Source organism: Ostrinia nubilalis, chromosome 28 (genome assembly GCF_963855985.1).
Source record: "Ostrinia nubilalis chromosome 28, ilOstNubi1.1, whole genome shotgun sequence".
In the NCBI taxonomy this organism is placed as follows: Eukaryota; Metazoa; Arthropoda; class Insecta; order Lepidoptera; family Crambidae; genus Ostrinia; species Ostrinia nubilalis.
The window spans coordinates 6,433,811-6,459,170 of NC_087115.1; the positions used below are offsets into that span (position 1 = coordinate 6,433,811).

General features: G+C 39.4%; 1 protein-coding gene across 1 annotated transcript; it reads left to right on the forward strand.

Annotated features, from left to right (window-relative positions):
* The first annotated feature begins 347 nt into the window (after window positions 1-347).
* On the forward strand, window positions 348-25,161 carry LOC135085148 (zinc finger protein 189-like). The gene is made up of 19 exons (XM_063979903.1): window positions 348-643; window positions 1,023-1,177; window positions 1,927-2,125; window positions 4,889-4,990; window positions 6,598-6,693; window positions 7,254-7,445; window positions 8,552-8,671; window positions 9,998-10,129; window positions 13,249-13,380; window positions 13,777-14,316; window positions 15,444-15,574; window positions 16,092-16,166; window positions 17,621-17,756; window positions 18,471-18,589; window positions 19,923-20,037; window positions 21,367-21,495; window positions 23,196-23,297; window positions 23,899-23,994; window positions 24,347-25,161. Exons 1-19 carry the CDS (start codon window positions 440-442, stop codon window positions 24,485-24,487), a joined length of 2,916 nt encoding a protein of 971 aa, XP_063835973.1. The 5' UTR covers window positions 348-439; the 3' UTR covers window positions 24,488-25,161.
* Window positions 25,162-25,360: the final 199 nt, after the last annotated feature.

The following is a 25,360-nucleotide window of genomic DNA, read 5'->3' on the forward strand; positions in this document are numbered from 1 at the left end:
CTTTTAAATAGTCTATTTTCTATACGTATATCTGAAAGCGTAAGTATTGCTATCTTTAATATCAAAAGGGTAATTTTTACTAACTCTTAAATAGATAAAATTCAGGCCGCGGCCGTGTGACAAATATTACTACATTTGATTTTAAGCAGCTGCGTTTCTTATTGATTTTCGGACAATTGAAAGCTAGTGTTAAGTCACTTATAGCACTAAATTGCAAAACTAACAGTTCGTGTGTAAAGATTTTTAAATTACGCAACAAATAATAACTATCGATATCGATACACTTCAAACTGGTACAACACTGATCTCTTCCGACTTCCTCCGATGTCACCACACGTGCACAGATACAAAATGGCGGCACTTGGCAGGTCCATAGAAAATTAATAATTCGTTTCGTGTTCTAATAATTTTATCTGTGGGAGTGTGGAAATCTGTAACCATGAGCGGTGAATCCGAGAGCCCGGTGTATTGTTCTTTCGTGGGCATCCAGTACATAGTCTGTGATTGTGGGGATGCTTTTGAAAATGAGGAGTCTCACAGGCACCATTTGCAAGTGAAGCACCCTGATACCTTCAAGAAACACTTCGTCAGACGGCTCAAAAAAGTCCCGCCACCTACTATAACTGAGTACAAATGTGGCGAGGTAAGTTTTATATTGTTTGTTATTTGTTTTGGTTAGCCAACATTTGGGTCTTACTACTCAGTTGGCTCACTACACTATTGCTTTTCTGAACCAAAGTTCTGTAGGACTTCATTGAAATTATGTCAAAACTTTCTAAAACTTATGAGCAAAATTATAGTATTTAAAAAATGTTTAAAGTTAAGTGATTTGTATTGTATTCCAATTTAATACCATGGTTTTATACCATTTCGGTACAGGTACCAAAACTCAATTTTTTATGTCATTTATATTGTTATTGTTTGTAAATCCAATATTTTAAGCCATTTTTAATGTTATTGTACTCTAAAGACATATCTTGTACGTACTGAATAATAATCTTTCTTCGTTTTCTTTTTTACAGTGCGGAAACATATATCCGACGGAGGAGGAATGTGTGGCCCACCAAGAAGCCGACCACATCCCCTTCATGGAGGAAGAGGTGGTGTACCTAGACGAAGACCACGAAGAAAATTTTGTTGTTCCAGAAATGATCGAATCTTCCACGTCTATGGAAAGGTGACTATTGTTTTAAGACACATTGATGTTTATTTCTTTTTACTTTTGTGGCTTAGGTACAGTCAGCATCAAATAGTGCGTGACAGCCAAAGCAGCCAATAAGTTTGCAACATGTTACAAATGATATTTTTTTTTATTAGAATAGTAGTAACTTGTTATTACACAAATTACTAATACTCCCGTTAGCCCCTCGAACTAATCTAAATATGCTTGTATCACGAGTGAGCTCACCACAATAGTCGAGCGGCGGCTGGGACCGAACCCGCGTTCCCCGGATCACGAGTCGGCCAGTCCGACCCCTTCACCGTTTGGCTATCGTGGCTATTAATTTTTACTTTAGAGGGTTAGGTTAGGTTAGGTAATTAATTACGTAGGGTAATTAGTTTATGGTGACAACCTTTTAGCCACTTTTGAACTATTTGATGCTAACTGTACACTTGAGAGCATAAAAACTAGCATCTTGTGTTGTAATAACTGCAAAAAATATATAGTTTTGTGTTGTCAACTGTACCAGCAAAGGTTTTCTCGATCGCCCGTATTCACAAACATTACTATGAGGTCTCACAGTGCGCGTGGACGCACAGGGTGACACACGAACCAATCACAGAGCTATTCAACACTGGGTTCGATTTGTTGCTTCACTTACGCAAGCATCGTTTGTGAATACGGGCGATAAACATGTTTTTTGGTGCTAGAATTTATTAATCGCCTCTTTTGATATCCTAACAATACAGTTTCTGTTTCCACAGTGTCGGCACCTTGTCCCTAAAGAACCACTTACCAGTTCGAGTGCAGAGCCTGCCGTCGAAATCCGCTATATCCCAGGACGGTACGGTCCCAGACACAGTGCCTTCGGTGAGGAAGCCAGCGCCACCGCCCAGACAAAGGAAACGGCCAGTGTACAGGCATAAGAATATTGTGTGTGAGACGTGTGGGAAAAAATATGCTGTGAGTTGTTATTATTATTATTATAGCTTTATATTCCACATTTTTACAGTTTGATTCAATTAATCTGTATCTCTTGTTTGTGGCCCCACTTGGGTAAAAGCCTCCTCCATCTTTTTCCACCTTTCCCTGTCGCTGGCTATGTGCATCTAATTTTTCCCTGCCTTGTTTGTTATGTCATCGGCCCATCTTTTCTTCGGCCGTCCTACGTTTCTTTTGCCTTTTGGGCCTTGCCATTTTGTTGTTTGATAGGTCCACCTCTTATCTTTATATCTTGCCAAATGACCTGCCCAGTTCCACTTCTGTTTTAGGCTAAATTTAGTAGTAGTAGTGAGTTGTTATTATAATATTCTATTTACCTAAGATCATAATAATAAAATGATCTTTTAGCCTAGGCGCAGACCAGTTTAGTCGGCCGATAGTTGGCCCTGATTCTAATTTGTATGAAAAAGTCAAAGTCAAAATTTCTTTATTTGTTTAGACTAATAAATAGTTCTTACAAATCGTCATTTTGCTCTTAAGGAGCCTCTACATGTCTCATAATCTTTTTACCCTACCAGCGCTTCGAGACCAACATTTGGCAACTATTGGCAAGTGCTGAGAAGAAGCGCCGCAACAAACTCAGTCACCACTCCACCTACCAAAAATCGGCCGATACTGTATAATAGGGTGGCCAACTTGATTAGACATAAGATCTACTGTTTACTAACGAAACCCTGGGAAATATAACACTTACATACTTCTTGAAATCTTAAATGGAACAGCATAGTTTAGTACACAATCATGTAGTATTTTTTGCCTTGCCACGATTGACTGGACTAATATTCGCGATCGACCGGTTGGCCACCCCTTTTTTTTTTTTTTTTTTTTTTTTTTACATGAGGAAATGCTTTGCGCATACCCCGGGCCGCGGGGGCAGCCAGGGGTTATGTAGGACTCTCCCCGCCAGAAGGACGGGGCCTACCCACTAAAACCTCATGGGGTCCTCTGCTAGCGCGATATGAGGTGCACATAGGGCTTACCAGGGGCTTAACACCACGTGTGCACCTCGCGCATCTGCCGCAACGGGCTCCCTCCAAAGCGCGCGGAACACCCGCGCGCGCTCTGGGACTCACTTCGTTGAGGGCCTCCTCCCCCTGGAGGGTACCCCCTGTGAGCTTGCCGCCTGTGAGGCCTGCTCCTTGGTCAGGCGGTCGGCGACTGCGAGGGAGAACTCCTCGCAGGACGCAACTACCACCTTCTTCGCTTTGGAGAGCTGTTTCGGCACGGGACACTTTCTGGTCCCTGCCACGTGGTCAGCAGCTCTCCCCTCGGCTGCGCACAAGGCGCATTTAAGCGCCGCAGCCGAGCAGCCTCTGTCTATGGCCGGGTTCGCCGCAGCGGAAGCACAGCGGACTGCGATCCACCGCGGCCGCGCAGTTGTGCGCCATATGGCCCTCGCCCCAACACGCGAGGCACCGCAGGGCCCTCGGTTTGAGCAAGGTGACCTGCACCGAGGACCAGCCGATTAACAGCCGGCGGGTATCGGCCAACTGCTTAGCGGCCTTCTGTGGCATCCGCACGATCACGCTGCGCGTGTGTCTTTCCGATATTTTGCCCACGACAATAGCGTCCGTTGGGCATCTCCCCTTCTCAGCCAATATGGCTGCGATGTCCTCCGCCTTCACCGAGTCATCCAGACCCGTGAGGCGAAGGTCTTCCACCTTCGTGGGCCGCGTGATGGAAATCACATTTGGCCGGAATTTTTTATTTTTTTTTATCCACAACGAGGAAGCTCTTGGCCTGTATCTCACCTGATGGTAAGTGACGATCAGGCCGAAGGTGGAAGCGAGCTTCACCCGGAATCCTCTACCACGGAGGAACTGGCTATCTTACCTCTAACTGCCGGAACACAACAATGCTGTTAACATTGTTGTTATGGCGACAGACTTAGGTAAGATGGTGGTAGCTAGCCAGGCGGACTTAGAACAAGCCCTACCACCAACCAAACCGAACAGAAAAATCTGCCCCCACTGGGAATCGAACCCGGGACCTCTGCGTCTGAAGCAGGTGGTCTAACCACTAGACCACAGAGGCGGTTTGCGGTACCGCTTTTAGTGCAGCAGCCAGGCGGTCCGCCTTCTCGTCTGCTTCTGGCCCTGATACAACCAGGAGCTTTGTGTCCGTCCGAGACTTCTTCATCCGGACACCATCCGGGATGCCTAGCGCGGCCAAGTCGATCGTCTCCTTGGCCTTGCGCATGACCTTTTCATTCTTGCGCCACCCCTGCTGTATAATGTGCGCACTTTCATACATGTCCATACTGATTAATAGCCCGACCCAATGAGGGCTATCGTTTTTATACTTAACAGTTGGCACCCCTGGCGATTGACAGGACCTTACTCTACAGTGGCGCCATCTTGATGAGTGCAAATGCGATAGTCCTCCTACCACTTTAGCGCTCACCAGTTGGTGCCACTGTCTTCGCTACTAGCAAGTGACAGGACCTTACTCTACAGTGGCGCTAACTGGTGAGCGCTAAAACGACAGCCCTCACTATCGGCCGACAAAAAGTCGGTGGACTGGCGGCTAGGCTTACAGTCTAGTACTATGGGAACTATACAACAGTTATAAACTTCCTTAAATACATAAATATTTCAACAAGAACACCCAAACAAATACAAACATGTTCACTACGACTTACGACAGTAAGCTCAAGTCATTTGTAATGGGAAGGAAAGTAAATAAAATAATGTGTAATAATGAATAAAGTTCTTTTTTTTTCAGTCCAACGCAGCTCTGAGGTATCACCAAAGAGTGCACACGGGCATTCGTCCATACCAATGCACGTACTGTCCGAAGAGTTTCACCATGTCACTGTTTTTGCAGGTAAATAATGGATAAGTTTGATCCCAAAATTATAGGTCAACGAGAAGCGATACCAAATGTAAACAAACCCAATGTCATGGGTGAACCCGCCTGACTTTGACATATTTTGGCGGGAGAACGAGACATTACGACAAATACACAATGGGAAGAGACAGAATAATATTGTCGACTCGACAGTCGTATCGACCTTTTGTATCGCTGCTAGTCGGCCGTACTTTAGTGCTTAACTCAGTGCCTGAGATATAGGAGCGGGAGGGTGTTTTTGAGACGTCAGCGAGACTTCTTCTTCTTCTTTTTTGATGATGTTGGCAATACACGTCGAGGTCGACTTGATTTGTGCCATTTTCAAGTTTATAGGTGATAAGTTACAAAATGAGATCAAGTAATGATATAATGAAGGATGATAGATGATACCCCTTCCCACCCTTTGAGTCTCAGTAAAATTGTGGTGCTTTACTGAGACCTCCTATGGACAACTTGAGAGAACCAGAAGAATCACGATGCACTGTTTTGCTTCACTTGCCCACACTCATGCACGTTCACGAACACTTAATGGTTAATAATCCACCATTATTACACATTAATAGTCGCCCAAACACGAATTTGAGGAAATAAAACAAAACCGCTAACATGACGCTTCAGATTTTTTTTTGTTTTTTAATGGCAACCAAACCTCTCTGGGAGGTTTATTTCTGCCAATGTCGAGTGAAAATTGACATAGTTATCAATAGAACGTGGGTGTTTCAGTTCTATTGATTTTTCATGGATTCCGTGGAGTTAAGTATGCCCGTAAGCAGGTTTCGAGACGCCACCGGGTCCAAAGCGGGTTGTTCATACGACAACCCACTCGACACTCGATGCGCGCTCAAATTCGAAGTATTTCAATGTTTTTTTTTATAATTTATCACTTCACTGCACTTTAGAACACAAAATAACACCAAAATTGTACACTAAAGTCCATTAAATAACAAATTAAAACCATTAAAACCGATCGACCATGCTTCCCGTTCAACTACCCTCCACGGAATTCTAGCGAGACTTTATTTGTATCCTCTGTCACGTCATAAAATGTCAATGTCACTTCTCCCGTGCCGTTCCCATATCTCAGGCAGTGACTGAGTTAAGCGCCCAGACCTATAATTACTTTTTTGCATGCCGTGGCAATCCGTTATTAAGAGAGCACTTAGGCTGGGTTGTACCATCTTACTTTAACTTTAACAAACGCCAAAAATCTGTCAAACTCCGTACAAAAATCGTCGGTTATCTTTATAGTCACCGTCAAAGTTAGGTGGTGCAACTCAGCCTTTGATTTAAGTTCAAATACGCTGTAAATATTGTTTTTTAGTGTATGCCTTGTTAAAGCCTGGTCCGTGAGCACGTAGAATTTTGTCCAATGACCCCATGCTACCCATCCTTATTGCTCGCGCGTAATTCTGTTGCTGTCGCGCTCGCACACCCACTGCGGGCGCCCGTCGCACAGTCGCGACAGCAACATAATTACGCGCGAGCGATGAGGATGGGTAGCTTGGGGTCATTGGACAAAATTCTACGTGCTCACGGACCGGGCTTTAGTTGTCCTACTAAGTAAATAAATGAATTGTCAACAGATACATATTCGGACGCATACGGGCGAGAAACCATACGCCTGCGCGAAATGCCCTAAGGCGTTCAGCAACCGCGCCGCCTTGCTCAGACACGATCGGGTAAGTCAAAACTTAAAACATAAAATATAGGAAAAATATTGTATTAAAAATACAAAACGACAATCTAGGGTTTATTGTACTTTGTTCACCTAGGTAAAGTAGGTAAGAATTTTTAGTGTCCTCATTTCACCACGGAATCATTTCACCTATATTAGGTGATATCACCCAGGTGAATTCCACTTTCTTCACCCAGGTGGACGAAGTGGAATAATCCAAGTATTGTAGATACAGTCAGCGTCAATAACTCGTGACACCCAAAGTAGCCAATAAGATCGCAACACGCCTTTGGGGCAGGAAAGTTCTTGAGTGGCGACCACGAGCCGGAAGACGTAGCGTGGGCAGGCCTCCCACTAGGTGGACCGACGATCTGGTGAAGATCGCGGGAGGTGCCTGGATGCGAACGGCGCAGGACCGGTCTTTGTGGAAATCCTTGGGGGAGGCCGTTGTCCAGCAGTGGACGTCTTTCGGCTGAAACGAACGAACGAACATCTTTGTTACATTGGAATTTGAAGAAAAAAACTAGTTAACAAAATGAAATAATTTTGATTTTATTCTTTCAGGTCCACACAGGGATCAAGCCTTACGAGTGCCCTAAATGCGGCAAGTGCTTCACCCAATCCAATTCCATGAAGCTTCACTTCCACACAGTCCATCTGAAGATGCCAGCTCCATACAAGTCGAAACGGAGGCAAATGGATGCGGAGGGCAGACCGAAAAAACCTAGGAGAGAGGAGCCTCCTGATAATATGGAGGTAGGTGCTATAACACATTTTTGATGATTTCCAAGTAATTTTCACTAAACATAACACTTTGTATGAATTTAGACTGATTTTCGCTACTAAAAGTGGTGGGTTTTGACTGGTTATGACTTTGACTGCAACATATACATATTTTTTTGAAATAAAACACAAAATTACATTTTATAACTTAATTTACCTTTAGACAACTCAGGTTTTTGTTTAGAGTCATGAGAAGAGCGGAGTCTGAGAGACTCCAGGTAGGTGGTTATGTAACTGAAACAGGTTAAGGGTTAATATACAGGGTGTTAGGTCAATGGGTATATGAGCCGACACTAGCCCATGTTAACATGGTCATATAAATGGTATGGTGAAGTCAGAAATTTGATACATATCATCATTTCGAATTTGTTACCTAACACTCTGTATAGATGATAAATATAAATAACCTTAGACATTTTTTACACTGCGCTGCGCAGTTGCATGTGCTGTAAGAGATTTAGGCTTTTTTTTACAATATATTTTTTAAATAAAACACTAAAAATTTCATCTTTAGACAACTCAGGTTTTTGTTTAGAGTCCTGAGAAGAGCGGAGTCTGAGAGACTCCATGCAGGTGGTTGTGACTGAAACAGGTTAAGGGTTAATACACCACTAAATTTTTATCACCGAAAAAGAAATCTGGGTAATGAGTTATTGATACTGATCCTATTTATGCAAAAAAAAGTATAATAAAGTTACTCAAAATTTCATCCCAAAATTGGTAATTTATGGACACACGCGTCGCTAGCACTATTGACGTAAGATAATGTAACATTTATTAGGACTCAAAATTACTTGAAGTTAGCTAAGTAAGTAATAATAACACTGGAAGCGTGGTCGAGGCGTGAGCGAGACAGACCGATCGGGGCAATATGCGAGCGCGTACGACTACTCTAGCGAGCAGCGGAGTGCCCCAGCTGTGACACGTAAAATACGGACTAAAGAAAATGTAATAAAACAATTAACTTTATAAAAAAAAATTTTTTTTTACTTTAGATTTTTCACACATTTCTACATAACCTGTTAAATTTTATTCGGTGATAAAAATGTAGTGGTGTATAAATGGTTTTTTTTTTGCAGAAGTTGGCGGAACTAATTAGACAAGATCCGGCGCTTCAGGACGTGTATTACGAGATCAAAACGCCGGCGGGACGTAAAATTACGCTCGGCTCGTCGTTCATTAAGAAAGAACCGGTAGAGGTGCGTATAATAAATCTATACTTATCTATAACTAATATTATAAAGCTGAAGAGTTTGTTTGTTTGGACGTGCTAATCTCAGTAAGGATAGCCCATTTATTGAGGAAGGCTATATAACATCACCTTACAGCCAATAGGGGTGGAGCAGTAAAGTAAAATGTTGCTAAAACGGGAAATGTTCACGCGTACATAGTCGCGGGCACAGCTAGTAAAACAATATACAGGGTGCCCCAAAATTATCACGTCACCTTGACACCGGGGTAGATGGGCCTTACAGACCCCGCAGACTACAGAATTTTTGTCGGCCGATAATTTAATTGGGATGTTAATCCATGTAGATAGAATATTTGACACCATTACCCAATAATTCGAAATCACAACTTTTTTAATAACCTTCCTTCTGGCGCAGTCGGGTAAAAGACACTTCATTCTGGTCTTAAAAACTTAATTAATTTTAAATTCGCTGTAAATTAAAAAGATTTTTGGTTGCATTGTTGCATTTTTGGTTGGTTTTTGGTTTTTATACTTAACAGTTGGCACCCCTGGCGATTGACAGGACCTTACTCTACAGTGGCGCCATCTTGATGAGTGCAAATGCGATAGTCCTCCTACCACTTTAGCGCTCATCAGTTGGTGCCACTGTCTTCGCTACTAGCAAGTGACAGGACCTTACTCTACAGTGGCGCTAACTGGTGAGCGCTAAAACGATAGCCCTCATTATGCGGAGGAAGCCGTGAAACGCCATCTAACAACAGATTTTACGAACTAAGGGGGTAAAACGAGGTCCACGCGTACGAAGTCACGGGCGGCCACTAGTAATAAATAAACCTAGTTCGTAATAAATTCATACCTGTAACCGTTGAGCTACACTGAATCTCTTGGGACACTCCGTGCATTGGTAGGGTAGGCAAAATAGTAACGTCACTTGCTTGTATTGCCATACAAAATCTTTGGGAGAGTCTCGTTTTGACAGTTTTAAAAAGTATGTCAATTGATTGGTGATGTCAACACGTCTATTTTAGTTATTTTTAATTATTTTTTTAGTTTTTATTAATAACTAGCTTTCCGCCCGCGGCTTCGCCCGCGTGGAATTTTGTCTGTCACAGAAAAACTTTATCGCGCGCGTCCCTGTTTCAAAAACCGGGATAAAAACTATCCTATGTTCTTTCCCGGGACTCAAACTATCTCTATGCCAAATTTCATCAAAATCGGTTGCGAGGTTTAAGCGGGAAAGCGTAACAGACAGACAGACAGACAGAGTTACTTTCGCATTTATAATATTAGTTGGGATAGTAATTAATTTATTATTATTTTTATTTTTTGACAGCCTGCGGAGATGGTCCCAGCAACGCTGACAATACTGCCAGAAAACGCAATACCGTTACAATTAAACGAGGGTGAAGTAATAAACTGCGAGGTCAAAACGGAAAACGAAGATGAAGAGCTTACGTATGAAATTGTGTACGACTAAAGTATTCGTTCGTTCGTTCGTTTCAGCCGAAAGACGTCCACTGCTGGACAAAGGTCTCCCCCAAGGATTTCCACAAAGACCGGTCCTGCGCCGCTCGCATCCAGGCACCTCCCGCGACCTTCACCAGATCGTCGGTCCACCTAGTGGGAGGCCTGCCCTAGCGTGGGCAGGCTCGTCTTCCGGCTCGTGGTCGCAACTCAAGAACTTTCCTGCCCCAGCGGCCATCAGCTCTACGAGCTATGTGCCACTTGATTTTAGCGATCTGCGGGCTATGTCAGTCACTCTGGTTCTCCTACGGATCTCCTCATTTCTGATTCGATCACGCAGGGAAACAACGAGCATAGCACGCTCCATCGCTCTTTGGGTGACCTTGAGCCTTCTTATGAGGCCCATAGTAAGCGACCACGTACTTCTACACCACGACACGACTAAAGTATTATTACAGATCAAATGCTTAGGTCAGTCAGTGACTGGGGCATGGGAGCGGCATGGGAACCCCTCCCATATAACCCAGCGTATTTAAAGATCGTTTCATCCACTCGGCCGCGCCCCACAATGTTTGGTCCATAAAGTTAATATTCCTTCGGAATAGAGCAACAATCACGAGCTGTCAATCAAACCCAATATTGGGATGTCATTTGTGTGTGTAAAAATAAATATGTGTGCATGTCAGTGATGTATGTTATGATATTTTTCACATGAATAAAATCGATGTCGATAATATTAATTCACACTCAGCAGTAATAATTTGAATTGGATTTTATATGGGAGAGTGGTCTAAGAATATTTAAGAAAAACTCAGATGATAAAAATAATTCAACTTATTTATTTACACAAACAAAGTAGGTACCTATAAACACCCTCACGGCTTCTAGCGGGTGGACATCGCACACCTAGATAAAGACTAGCTCTGTTGGGATTGCACTTTTCTTCAACATCATTTTTGCTTAGCTTTAGCTTAGCGTGTGCACTCATGGAGCATTTAGCGTGTACCGATAACACTCAAACATTCGCGGAAGAATGGTGGGGCGCGTCCGAGTGGATGAAACGATCTAATAACTTTCCACGAGGGATTAGTATTTTGTGCAATAGTAATGTAATAAATTACTATTATTCATTAAATGTAATAAAACATTCGAGCCTAAATTAAATTAAATAAATCGTGGCTCGAATATAAAACTGAAGTGCAATGGTTTTTTAATATGCTACCTATTGCTAAACGAGTGTAATTGATAAAATATTATACTAACGCCCGTATTCACAAACATTACTATGAGGTCTCACAGTGCGCGTGGACGCACAGGGTGACACACGAACCAATCACAGAGCTCTATTCAACGCTGTGCGTTCAATTTGCTGCTTCACTTACGTAAGCAAGTTTGTGAATACGGGCGTAAGAAATACATTTTGTATGTGCTGTGAGTATTTTGCTTTTGTGATTTTGTAGTTTTCTGCGATTAATTTTAGTTTTTGTTAGAATACTTGAAAAATTCGTTTTGTATCTAGAGGCTAAATAAAAAGAATTTATTTCATACATTCATAATATTTTTAATTGCCTTCTTTATTTGTCTTCCGTAGTAGGCAAATTTCAATTTGTAACGATTTTAATAAAAAAATCACGTATAATCTAGTCTGCTTGGGGAAGGATTTTTTATTTAAGCACAAGTTTTTAGTTAATTTTTACAATGAGGGGTACCGTATTTGTTAATCAGTTGGCGCCACATACGAGTGACATCAGTAGCGCCAAATGGTGAACGTCAATACGTAAAAATTAAATAGTCCTTATGTTTTTTTAAAATAATAGTAAAAATGTAATACAGTCGGTAGCATTTGATTTACCCACAAAATGGCAAATGTGAGTAATTTTGAACCATATCCAAAGGATTCTACAGTTCAAAATGCGACTGTACCTTATTAAGTTTTGTAGTAACTTGTCAAATTGAGTACTCATTACTCAAAATGTTATTTTATTTTAGTTTAATTAATGAAAATGTAAACGTTGCCTTAGTAAAATGTATAAACATGAAATTGTAAATAATTGTTCGTAGATAATAAATTATACAAAAAATATCTGTTTGTTTATTTATCGCCCTTTTAGAGGACATTTATTCAAGTAGCTAGAGGTATAGCGCACAATTAAATAGTAGTGACGAAGCGGTGGAATATAATGCTTTTCTTTAGTGGTTACCAAGAAGTTCCCTTTTAATAATAATCCATTACTATCACAGATGAATAGTCTGCTATTATTATTATTCTGTCTAATGGCTTCAATGGTGCTAAATACTGAAATTAAAACAAAATTGTTGTTATGATGCACAGTCCTATCATATCTCCTTACCCTGAGTTATGATGACGTTTCACTCACTTTCCCGCCAAAAAGTCCGCCATTTCCCCTGCAACGAGCATTTACGAAGTCTGTTCATATCTTATAATGAATGAGCTCGTTTGTAGCTCACGGATCCCATCACTATTCTACAAGCGACGCCCAGTAGTCTACGATGCAGTAGTCTGTGATTAATCAAAACATAACCTGAATTTGTTTATAAAATAGATTTTAAATAAAATCTTGTATGAAATTATTATCAAAACCATGGAAGACATACTTGCCTGCCGTATATGTTTGTCAACAAATATAAAACTGTTCAATATGTTCAATTATCGCCTCCATATAGCTTACGAGACACTCACAGGGATCGGGGTTTGTTTTATTATTTATTTGTTATTTTATTTGATTACGTTGCTTTTATTAAATATAGATAAGTTTTAAATTAACGCACGCAAATAGACGATTTTATAAAGCAGAAATATTGTTACTAAAAAGTTTATGAAATTCTTATTTTACTTTATTTTCTCTCAAAACATCAAACTTTAAGTATTATTGTAGGTATTTATTGTCTACATTTAGAGATAATATTGTTTAACAATAATTTTAAAGTTACAGTACACATTCAAGTGATTTTTATAAGAAACTATAAAAAAAAAATGATACCAAATAAATATTTTCTTTCTTTAAAAAAATATAAATCTCTTTTTTTATAAATAATCAAGTAACTTAGTGCTCATTTATGACCAAATGCAGCAGAATAATATTAAATTATTTATTTCAGATGTCGACCACAGACGGATTACCCCAGTACGCTTGCAGCGTATGCAGTAAACTTTTAGACAAGAGTGTTACTTTCAAGCGAATGTGCGACAGCTCCCAGGATCTCCTTAACTTTGCTAAGTGGCAGGAAACGGTGAGTATATAAATAAATATCTTTAGACTTTTCTACATAGCGCCATCTTACCCCAAAGTAAGCAATTAATATTATGCTTGTGTTATGGATGTTAGCTTGTATACTTTTTTTAGTGTTACAAACACTTACGAACCCACTGTGGTTCAAAGTTTGATTCTTGGTTCGACTAAACACTAAATTTTTTATTGCATGATAAAGTAGGTACACAACTTAATAAATTAATTTTAATTTTATTAAAAAATCAACAATGGTACAAAGTTTTATTTTATATTATTGTTAGGAAAACAAATAGTATTTTATTATAACACACAGAATGAAAGTTTACATTTATTCTGCTGGACCCATAAAATGTAACCTTTGTAAAGTACTTATATTGCTTACTATCTTCCATTCCAGTTGTCCACATCCTACATTCAAAGCCTAAAATTCACGTCACCGTTCTCATTTTCAATAAAAACCAACGATACAATCAGTTGTGACACAAACGAAGAAACTGATCAGTTTATCAAAGAAGAAAGGGAATATGATGATGATGTTAATGATGATGATTATAAAGTAAAAAGCGAGTCAAGCGATGACGACTTACCGATCAAAATATTACCGAAGAAAATCAAAATAACCGTAGAACGTCCTAGAAAAATTGTGAAAAAACCCAAACCAGCGTCTAAAGTGAAGAAAAAACCCGTTGAGTTAAAAAAGAAATTGACCAAAAAGGTAGAGAAAAAACCTAAAACAGAAAATAAAGTAGAGTTAGACGATGACATACCGAAAGGAGAAGTAGATGTGATAATGTTAACGAAAGAGCAGCAAATAGAGGAAGTCCAAGCAAGAAAGAGTACGATGAATTATCTGAGTTCGTTCTACAAATGCGATCTTTGTTTCAAAGGATTTATATCAACGGAAACATATAAAAATCATATGGAACGACATGATCCGGTAAGTGGTTAAATTAATTAACTTTTTTCTACAAAATAATGAACAAAACTAATCTTACGTTACGTCAAAAATATATCGATTTTGCAAGCAGATATTTGTATTGTCTTCAAAATAGAAAAAACATGCTATGAACTTTTTAAAACATGCTTAATCATTATAGACATATTTTTAAAATTCAATAAATGTAAACCTAGGCGCGACGTTAGGGACGCTAGGGACGTCCACCCACGACCGACGACCTAATAAAGGTAGCAGGAAGGCGCTGGATGCAGGCCGCTACCAACCGGGCGATGTGGAAGTCATTGGGGGAGGCCTATGTTCAGCAGTGGACGTCCTGTGGCTGAAATGATGATGATGATGATGAAGCCTAGGCGTAGACCACCAACTTTTAGTAGACCGATAGTTGGGCCCGATTTTAATTTGTATGAAGAATCGGCCGATACTAAATCGGTGTAATGTGCGCACTTTCATCCTGATTAAGGCCCAGAACAGATGGTGAAACGCAACTGCAACGAAACTGCAACTGCTAGTTACTTTTGTTGCATCTAAGTTTCTGCCATGGCGTCCGTTGAGAGACCACACATGACGCGACCAGTTTGAAACTTTCAGTTTCAGTTTCATTCATCAGTATCATCACAAATCTGCAGTTTCGTTGCAGTTGCGTTTCACCGTCTGTTCTGGGCCTAACAGCTCGAGCGAACTATCCGCCAACTAAAAGTCTGCGCCTAGTCACTTTAAAATAGGGTTCAATTATGGTGTAACTTTTATTAATAAAAGGGGCGTGTGTTTTTGTATTTATTAAGCTTTTAAAATAACTTATGCCCGTTTTCACCATCAATCCCTAATTTTTAAGTGACCCCTATGGAGTACTTATTATTATTCTGTGCCTATGGTAACACATAACAACAACCTGTAACGCCCCTGGGTCTGCGGGTGTCTATGGGCGACGGTAATCACTTACCATCAGGTGATCCGTCTGCTCGTTGTCCTCCTGTCACATAAAAAAAAAATAAGAAAAAAATAACAGGAATTTTGTTTTCAAAGGGCTCACTTAAAATTAGGGATCGATGGCGAAAAGGGGCATTAAACAACTTAAGCTAATTTCACACCCTGTATACAATTTTCAGAGCAGCGGTTTATACGAGTGTGACATCTGCCACATACGATTCGAAGATATGCGTGCGTTACGCGGCCATCTTGCCAAACTTCATGAGAGGAACTACGTCTGCAAGCTTTGCAAGCATATCTCCAAGTCTAAGTGAGTATAGTTCTTGAATATAGAGATTTGAAGAGATAAAGCCCGGTCTGTGAGCACGTAAAATTTTGTCCAATGACCGCCCGCAGTGAGTGTGCAAGCGCGACAACAACATAATTACGCGCGACCGATAAGGATGGGTAGCTTGGGGTCATTGGACAAAATTCCGCCCCCTTGTCACATCTCCCTTTAGTTTCTGTGATCTGTGTTTCTGACTTACGAAGGCAAGTGAGCTTTACTTGTGTGAGTACGTGTACACAGTACATGCACATAACGATAGTGTAATGTGTATCAAAACTTTTGAAAAAGTAACAGTAGCGAGCCACCACACATGTAAAGCTCACTCGCCTTCGTGAATTGCAATAACTATCTATGAACTTCGTTTCAGCCAAATGCCGTCCACTGCTGGACAAAGGCCTCCCCCAAGGATTTCCACATCGCCCGGTTGGTAGCGGCCTGCATCCAGCGCCTTCCTGCTACCTTTATGAGCTTTACTAATTATCATTATTTTCCTTTTTAGACACGGAGCTAAATTGCATTCGAAGTGGCACAGCGGCCATACTTTTGTTTGCAAGTTCTGCGGTATGTCGTTTACGTAAGTATTTATTTATGCACTAACATTATAAAAAAATATTAATGATTTATGCAACACAATTTTTTTCATTAGTAGAAAAACTTATAACAATTTTTTTTTTGCAAAATAAATTTTTTATTACTACAAATACAAGTTTAAAAAAGTACCACTGGGCTTCCGTGGGTGACATTGAGCAAACCTATCAACAGGTTAAAATTCAATTACATATTGTGATTATTTGCAAAAAAAAAACAAACAAAAAACTGGCAATCTCGCGAGATCTCGAAATAGGCGAGATCTCGCCGTATTGTAATTCATAATCTCGCGGGATCTCGCTTGAGTCCCAATCTCGCGAGTTTTCCATTTCCTACGTGGATTCAATTTGCACCTGATACAATCGTTGTTTTCTAAGTTTTTGTGAATAAATGTTATTATAAAGGGTGGAATTTTGTAATGCCACCTGCAGGGAAAGTACTCTTAATATTGTAGATAGAAAATTTTTCTCAAAGAAAACATTCCTTTATTTTTGAAAAGAAATAGAACTGCATTCAAAGATTTCCAAAAATTTGCTTGCTACACCCGGGATTCGAACCAGCTAAAATCTGTTAAAAATTACACCCTGTATTTTATTGCATCGATCGCTAGGGTTAAGTATAAGGATGAAATCTCTCTAACAAACTTGATAAATCAAATGAAAGGAAAACCATGAACTCTTAAATTATTTTAATTATGTACAGGAAATTGTATGGTATGGTAGAGAATTTTCGAAACTTTTTCGAAAATCTTTGAATGCAGTTCTCTTTCTTTTCAAAAATAAAGGAATGTTTTCTTTCAGTAAAATTTTCTATCTACAGTATTAAGAGTACTTTCCCTCCAGGTGGCATTACAAAATTCCACCCTGTATATAAAAAAAGATTAGTATGCCCGTTTTCACCATCAATCCTAATTTTTAAGGGACCCCTATCGAAACACATAGATAATAGGAATTGGGATGATGACTGGGTATTGAAATTGAAATTCTATTTAGTCCGTCCGACAGATAATAAAAAAATAAGATTAAAATATAAAACAATACTCAGTGGACACGTATTTTTTCATTTTTTTCATAATCGAATAATTACAGTATTGAGTTGAAATGTCGCGTGACGTCACTTCTAAGTAAAAACTCGATGTAGCACTGTTTGTATAATTATGAAAGAAAATAAAAAATACGAGTTTAATATTTTCTAATTTTATCTGTCTGACGGATAAATAATTGAAATTTTGTCATCTAGCCTATTTTGTTATCATAGGGGTCACTTAAATATTTATGTATTGAAGGTGAAAATAGGCATTAGACCTTATGTTACCGTATACCGGATGCCCTTGTCACCTTATTTTTAATTGTTAAGCTGTGTTAAAGTTGTATTTTTTTTTGTTATGGTGACAATAAAGGTTTATTTATTTATTATTTAAATGTTTTTTTAATGTTCCAGCAAGAAGACAAGTCACCTATCGCACGTGCGTATCCACCACCCATCAGAACATGTGAATTGCGATATATGCGGCGAAGCGTTCATAGGCGAGCACGGGCTTAGGATGCACAAGCAGAAGGCACATAGGGATGTTAAGGTGAGTTTTATTCGATTTTGAAATGATAACACAAAATTTCTTCAGCTTCAAACTTATATTTCAGCAAACCAAAACATAGGTACAACAACAACAACCGGAAAAAAGGCGGGATAGAAAAGAATGAGAAAATGACATCAGATGTCAAATAAAAAAAATAATAACCATGGCATGGACATCTACTTATACAGCCTAATTTAAAATTTAATTCCAACAAGTTTGTGATGGTAAACAAGTTTTCAAGGAGTATTAAGCCCATTTTCACCATCAATCCCTAATTTTTAAGTGACCCCTATTTGTAACACATAACAGAAATTTTCTTTTCATAGAGGTCACTTAAAAATAAGGGATTGATGGTGAAAACGGGCATTAGTAATTTAAGTTACACTCGTTTTAATAAACCTTGAATGATTCGGAAACATCAAGTGGCAAAAATCGGTAGTATTGATAGAAGCGCCCTCCTGACAATATCATAGAGAAAATAATGCCCGTTTTCACCATCAATCCCTAATTTTTAAGTGGCCCCTATGGTAACACTAGAAAAAATTTGTAGTCATAGGGGTACATTAAAAAATGGGAATTGGTGCTTGATGGTGAAAACGGGCATAAACGTCTAAGTACCAGAATTCTAATAACTAAACTAATCTGACAGTGCCATCTCTCTTGTATATTTCTTTCTTATCTTGTTATGTACCTGCAATAAAATATATATTTTAGGACCTAGAGCCGGAATTGGAGACGAAATGTGCTAACTGTAAAGTGCGGTTCCAAAATATAGACGCTTTCAAAAGGCACACGAGTAGCGCCGTGGATGGACAGTGCGACCCTAGCCTTAGGTGAGTTATTTGACATCATCATCATCATTTCAGCCACAGGACGTCCACTGCTGAACATAGGCCTCCCCCAATGACTTCCACATCGCCCGGTTGGTAGCGGCCTGCATCCAGCGCCTTCCTGCTACCTTTATGAGGTCGTCGGTCCACCTTGTGGGAGGTCGTCGGTCCACTTTGTGGGAGGTCGTCGGTCCACCTTGTGGGAGGTCGTTGGTCCACCTTGTGGCTGGACGTCCTCGTATTAATGAAAGAATAACTCACTAGTTTGCGCCAAGTACTGCAGCGATCGGTCGTCCACAGGGAAGTAAGCCACAGTGGCCCCAAATTCGGGACACTTGTTAACCACAGGCTCTGTCAGCGTGATAATGATGATGAAATTATCATCATCATTTCAGCCACAGGACGTCCACTGCCGAACATAGGCCTCCCCCAATGACTTCCACATCGCACGGTTGGTAGCGGCCTGCATCCAGCGCCTTCCTGCTACCTTTATTAGGTCGTCGGTCCACCTTGTGGGTGGACGTCCCACGCTGCGTTTTCCGGTACGCGGCCTCCACTCCAGAACCTTGCTGCCCCATCGGCCGTCAGTTCTGCGTACTATGTGCCCTGCCCATTGCCACTTCAGCTTGCTAATCCGTCGGACTATGTCAGTTACTATTTTAAATAAATAAATATCCTTGGACATTTTAGACTACGCTTCTAGTCCCAAACTAAGGAAAGCTTGTACTATGGGTACTAGACAACGGATATAAACATACTTAAATACTTTTTTCTTGTAAATACATACAAATTATAGATAGAAAACACCCAGTCCAATACAAACAAATATGTTCATGCACACAAATTTGACAGGTGTAGGTACTGCATCACATATAAAGGATATTGAGCTATAATAAGGTTTACAATCCATTGAAAAATATTTTGCTTTATTGAGGGGTATGGAAGATTGAAATTAAGTTAGCTCAAAAGAGATAAAATATACGAGTACTTTTCAACATGTTTATTTGTTGATTAAATCGCTCTCTAGCTAAATTGTGCTGTTTAGAACTTGCATTTATTTGCTAGTTTTGTATGGTGTCCAATAAAAAATAACGATGAATTAAAAATGACACAAAAGCCTATATTTTCGCAGTCCGATTTTTTCAAGTTGTTTATTTACCCCCTTACTAATAAAACTTACACGCTCGTTGATCAGTGTTTTAAAGTGACGTTTAGTATGGAAATGTCATTTTAAAACAGTGATCAACAACTGTGTAACTTTTTATTAGTAAGGGGGTTAAAATTTAGTTTAAGAAGCGACTCTAACCGCTAAGAAATAAAGCCTATATTTTCACAGACCGTGTGCTAAGTGCGGGGAAGGATGCATCTCCGAGTTTGAACTCAAAGAACACTTGAAGCAGCATTCGAAAGAAAAAATCAAGAAGAAGAACAGAAGGATGAAGTGTGAAGAGGTGAGGTTTTTAATATCTAGCTTTTGACAGCGGCTTTGACCGTGTAAATTTCGGTCTGACTGTTTTGGGGCCGTCCATAAATTACGTCATCGATTTTTTCAGACTTTAGACCCCCCCCCCCCCTACAATCATCCTATCGTCATTTCTTAATAACCCCCCCCCCCCTCTCCCAAAATTGACGTCATTACCAGTTTGACAAAATAAAAACATTGCAGATTTTTTAATAGATAGAGTGATTCTTAAGGAAGGTTTATATGTACCTATAATACATGTAAGTACCACGGGCGAAGCCGGGGCGGACAGCTAGTATTATATGTAATATTATTGTTAGAGTATTTTATCTGTAGTTATTACTGTATTTGTGTACATCTATGTTGCATTATGTATGTTTATTATGAGTTATTTTAGTATTGTACGCGCCTTAGCCGCCTCTCACATTTGCAGTCTCACTTACTAGGTGTGCTGGAAGAAATTTCTTTTTAGAAATATTCTTATTACGTGAACAATAAACTATAAATAAATAAATAAGAATGACGTCAATTTCTAACCCCCCCCCCCCCCCCCTATCTATCATTTACCGTCATCCGCAGACCAACCCCCCCCCCCCCCTAATTTAGAATGACGTAATATATGGACGGCCCCTTTTCAGACATTATAAAAGTGCACTATAACACCTCTTTTTTTTTTTTTTTTTTTTTTTATATCTTTGGACAATCTCACACAGCGCCATCTAGCCCCAAAGTAAGCAATTAATATGCTTGTGTTATGGGTGCTAGCTTAACGGATATACTACTTATATACTCTTTTTTTTTTAAATACATACATATTATACATAGTAACACCCAGACCCGTCACAGAAATTAAAATTCATCATTTCAATTTCTGCCCGGCCGGGAATCGAACCCGGAACCTCTCGGCATAGTAGTCCGTTCTGAACCACTACACCAAACGGCCGACAAAATTCGTGATTAAATTCTTTAAAATTCGTGATATTTTTCCCCTACGTATCACTATCAGTTCAGAACTTTTTGTGTGACTGTGTAACAAATGTCCAGTTCCCAGCTACGAGTCTACGATTTTATAATGAAAAATTTTTACTGATTTGCCAGCAAAAAAAAGTTAATCCCGCGCATGACTTTGTGTGTCTTTTTATTTATTTATTTCCACACATAGGTACTATCTTTATTACAGTGAAAGCCTAATGCGATAGCATAACTTATTCTAGGTACATAATAATAACTGAAATCTAATAATCTGTTGTTTCGTAAGATGTGTTTTTTTGTGTATATGTAAATTATTTAGAAAAAACATTTGTATTGTATCTTACAGTGTAACGTAACATTCAGTCTGGCGCGCTCGTACACTCTCCATTACCAGCGAGTGCACCTCCGTTTGAAGGACGCGTTCATTCCTGGACGAGCGCCGGTGGTGTGCGAGATTTGTGGCAAGAAGTGTACGGTGAGTGTAATAATGGGGGGTTTTGGCAGAAAATAGCGCTAAAGTCCGGTCGCCGAGCACATAGAATTTCGTCCAATGACCCCAAGCTACCCTTCCTTATCGCTCGCGCGTAATTATGTAGCTGTCGCGCTCGCACACTCACTGCGGCCGCCCGTCGCACAGTCGCGACAGCAATATAATTACGCGCTTGGGGTTATTGGGCGAAATTATACATTGTTTAACCGTTAAACAATGAAAAATACTACGAAAAAGGGTTTACCAATATTGATATATTTTTATCGTCGGATATATTTTTGTTATCGGCCGTTTGGTGTAGTGGTTCGAAACTGACTACTATTCCAGAGGTAGCGGGTTCGATTCCCGCACAGTACAAACATTTGTGTGCATGAACATATTTGTTTGTATTGGACTGGGTGTTTTCTATGTATAATAAGTATGTATTTACAAAAAAAAAAGTATTTAAGTATGTTTATATCCGTTGTCTAGTACCCATAGTACAAGCTTTGCTTAGTTTGTGACTAGAAGCGCAGTGTAAAATGTCCAAGGATATTTATTTATTTTATTTATTTATTAATCAGTTGTCACAACGGTTGCTCAGCAAGATCGTTGGCTCAATTTGTAATAATTTTTTTCAAGTTTTAATAAAACCAGTTTGAGATAACTATTCTATTCTAAAAAGTATTAAGTCAAGCTAGCACCCATAACACAAGCATATTAGTTGCTTACTTTGGGGCTAGATGGCGCTTTGTGAAATTGTCCAAGAATATTTATTAACTAGCGGCCGCCCGCGACTTCGTACGCGTGGATCCCGTTTTACCTTAGGGGTGGAGTTTCGTAAAATCCTTTCTTAGCGGATGCCTACGTCATAACATCTACCTGCATGCCAAATTTCAGCCCGATCCGTCCAGTGGTTTGGGCTGTGCGTTGATTGATCGCTATGTCAGTCAGTCAGTCGTTCAATCAGTCACCTTTGAGATATACAGGATGGAATTTTCTAATGCCACCTGGAGGGAAAGTACCCTTAATATTGTAGACAGCAAAATTTTCTCAAAGAAAACATTCCTTTATTTTTGAAAAGAAATAGAACTGCATTCAAAGATTTTCAAAAATTTGCTAGCTACACCCGGTAATCGAACCATCTAAAAACTGTTAAAAATTATACCCTGTATTTTTATTACATCGATCGTTAGGGTTAAGTATAAAGATAAAATCTCTCTAACAAACTTGATAAATCAAATGAAAGGAAATCCATAAAATCTTAAATTATTTTAATTATGTACAGAAAATTGTATGGTGTGGTAGTGAGTTTTCCAAAAATTTTCGAAAATCTTTGCATGCAGTTCTTTTTCTTTTCAAAAATGAAGGAATGTTTTCTTTCAGTATTTTTTTCTATCTACAGTATTAAGAGTACTTTCCCTCCAGGTGGCATTACAAAATTCCACCCTGTATATTTAGATATTCTAAAGCCCGGTCTGTGAGCACGTAGAATTTTGTCCAATGACCCCAAGCTACCCATCCTTATCGCTCGCGCGTAATTATGTTGCTGTTGCGCTCGCACACTCACTGCGGGCGCCCGTCGCACAGTCGCGACAGCAATATAATTAAGCGCGAGCGATAAGGATGGGTAGCTTGGGGTCATTGGACAAAATTCTACGTGCTCACGGACCGGGCTTTAAATGAGGTTTATTGTATATTTTCAGACGGCAACATCGCTTCGTTTCCACCAGCGAACTCACACGGGGGAGCGGCCTTACCAATGCACGGAGTGTCCCAAGAGATTCAGTGTAGCTCAGCGGTTACAGGTATGAACTATCTATTAATTTACTCGTTTGGAAAATCACTGCAAATTTAGCAAATTTTGAGCTGAGTGTTGAGTTTGAGTTTTAATCTGAAGAATATAGGAGAAGTAGAAGTTAATTAATTTATTTATTTATCTTTATTAAAGAAACATACAGCCTTGTTTGACACATGCAGCTTAAAATTAAGTGGGTTATACATTGGCCTTTAAAGTTTCTAAGGCTAGGTTGTACAGTCAAAATTGAAATGGACACAGATGTGAAGCATAATTTACGCATGAAAAAGAAAACATTAAAAAAAAATAACATTAACATTAAAAAAGGTTAAGGATTGACCTCCAATGGAAAGCAGGGCATAGATGTACTGTAGAGAAGACTATTTGGCATTAAGTCCGCTATTTGTACGCTTATCTTCTTCGCGCATATGCAATAAAGTTCGCTCGTGAATGATAATGTCACACAGTGGCTGTTAGTTGCTGAAAATGTAACACACATTTTGAGCTGAGTGGATAATAATTTATTTATTTATTTATTAATAATATAATAATGGTTACCTTTCATAATATACAGATCCTAACTTATTTCTTACATGTTATATTATTCACAGATTCATCAACGCACACACAGCGGGGAAAGACCGTACGCCTGCCCACACTGCCCTAAAGCGTTTAAAGGGAAACCTAACCTCAACAGGCACGTACGAGTGAGTATACATTTTATTTTATTTATTTATTTGGAAAGGGACACTATTTTAAAAATACAGTTTTTTTACAACAGTGGTGGATTCTATCAAACGCTTTGTTTAATTGACATTATCGTACGTCATGAACTGTCAAATGATTACGTACGATCGCTTTACACAATTCCACCTCGGATCTAAATTCATTTTATAAGTATGTAAATTAAGATTAATAAAGCCTACAGATGGATAGTAAGCGCAAGAAAACTGAGGCGTTTTAAACACAACAATAGTATTTAAACACAACAACAATAAATAATAAATAAAAATAAATGTTGATAGTCCAATAAATAAATAAGTAAATATTTCTTTACAGGTCCATACGGGGGCGAAGCCCTATTCATGCTCGCACTGCGGCAAATCGTTCTCCCAATCCAACTCCATGAAAGTGCACATTCGTACTGTACATTTGAAGCTGCCAGCGAGATCGGGATTGGATTCTCATGAGCTACTCTGAAAGAGGGACTATTGACTATTCCCACCTCTCGTTCCCACCGCTGCAACTCCTGTGTAGCCAGGATCTACAGCTTGACCGCCAACCTAACCAGTGAAGGTCAAGTTTGTCCTGTAAAGTTAACTGTCATTGGACTCGCAACGAAATTAATCAGAAGAACATAGGAGTTTTAATCTGAAGAATATAGGAGGAGTAGAAGTTAAGGATTGACCCTCCAATGGATAGCAGTGCAAAGATGTACTGTAGAAACTGCTTGGCATTAAGTCCGCCATTACGTCTGTCTTCTTCGCGCATGTGCAATAAAGTTCTCACGTGACTGATAATGTCACACACTGGCTGCTAGTTGCTGGAAATGTCACACATTTACCTATTAGTTGCTGAAAGTGTCACAGTGGTCTTATGTGACTGAGTACTCAGTAAGTTGACCTATGTCTCTGTGAACATTTTGAGACAGTGCTATGGAGTAAAATTAGGTATTTAAACTATGATCTCTAGTTAACATTAAGTTAAAAATGTATGTGCATTTATTATTAAGTATTTCCTTCGAATGCCATGCAATGACCATAAAACAATGGTGATGTTCTAATATAATTTTATTTCTCCAGCATTTGTATAGAAATTGTGAGTGTTGATAATTTATTAAATTGTGTAAGTGATAAATATATTGAATTAACGAATTCAGTATTTCATTTAATTTATCGTTTAGAAACCTTAATTCAAATAACGCTACAAAAATCCCCGAGGGTTGGTAGCTTTGGCCATAAATTAAAAGAGGCGGGAGGGAGACATTAACTTCTCCCTTTTGACATTACTCGATGCTAGTTTTGTAGTGATGCACTGCAGGTTTATAATCGAATTTCAAGAAATCGCTGAGCT

Excerpts from the sequence above, each read along its gene's own strand:
- LOC135085148 (XM_063979903.1), top strand. The coding sequence starts at position 440 with ATGAGCGGTGAATCCGAGAGCCCGGTGTATTGTTCTTTCGTGGGCATC. Across the intron at positions 644-1,022 it reads CTGAGTACAAATGTGGCGAG|TGCGGAAACATATATCCGAC; the intron begins GTAAGTTTTATA and ends TCTTTTTTACAG. Across the intron at positions 4,991-6,597 it reads CCATGTCACTGTTTTTGCAG|ATACATATTCGGACGCATAC; the intron begins GTAAATAATGGA and ends AATTGTCAACAG.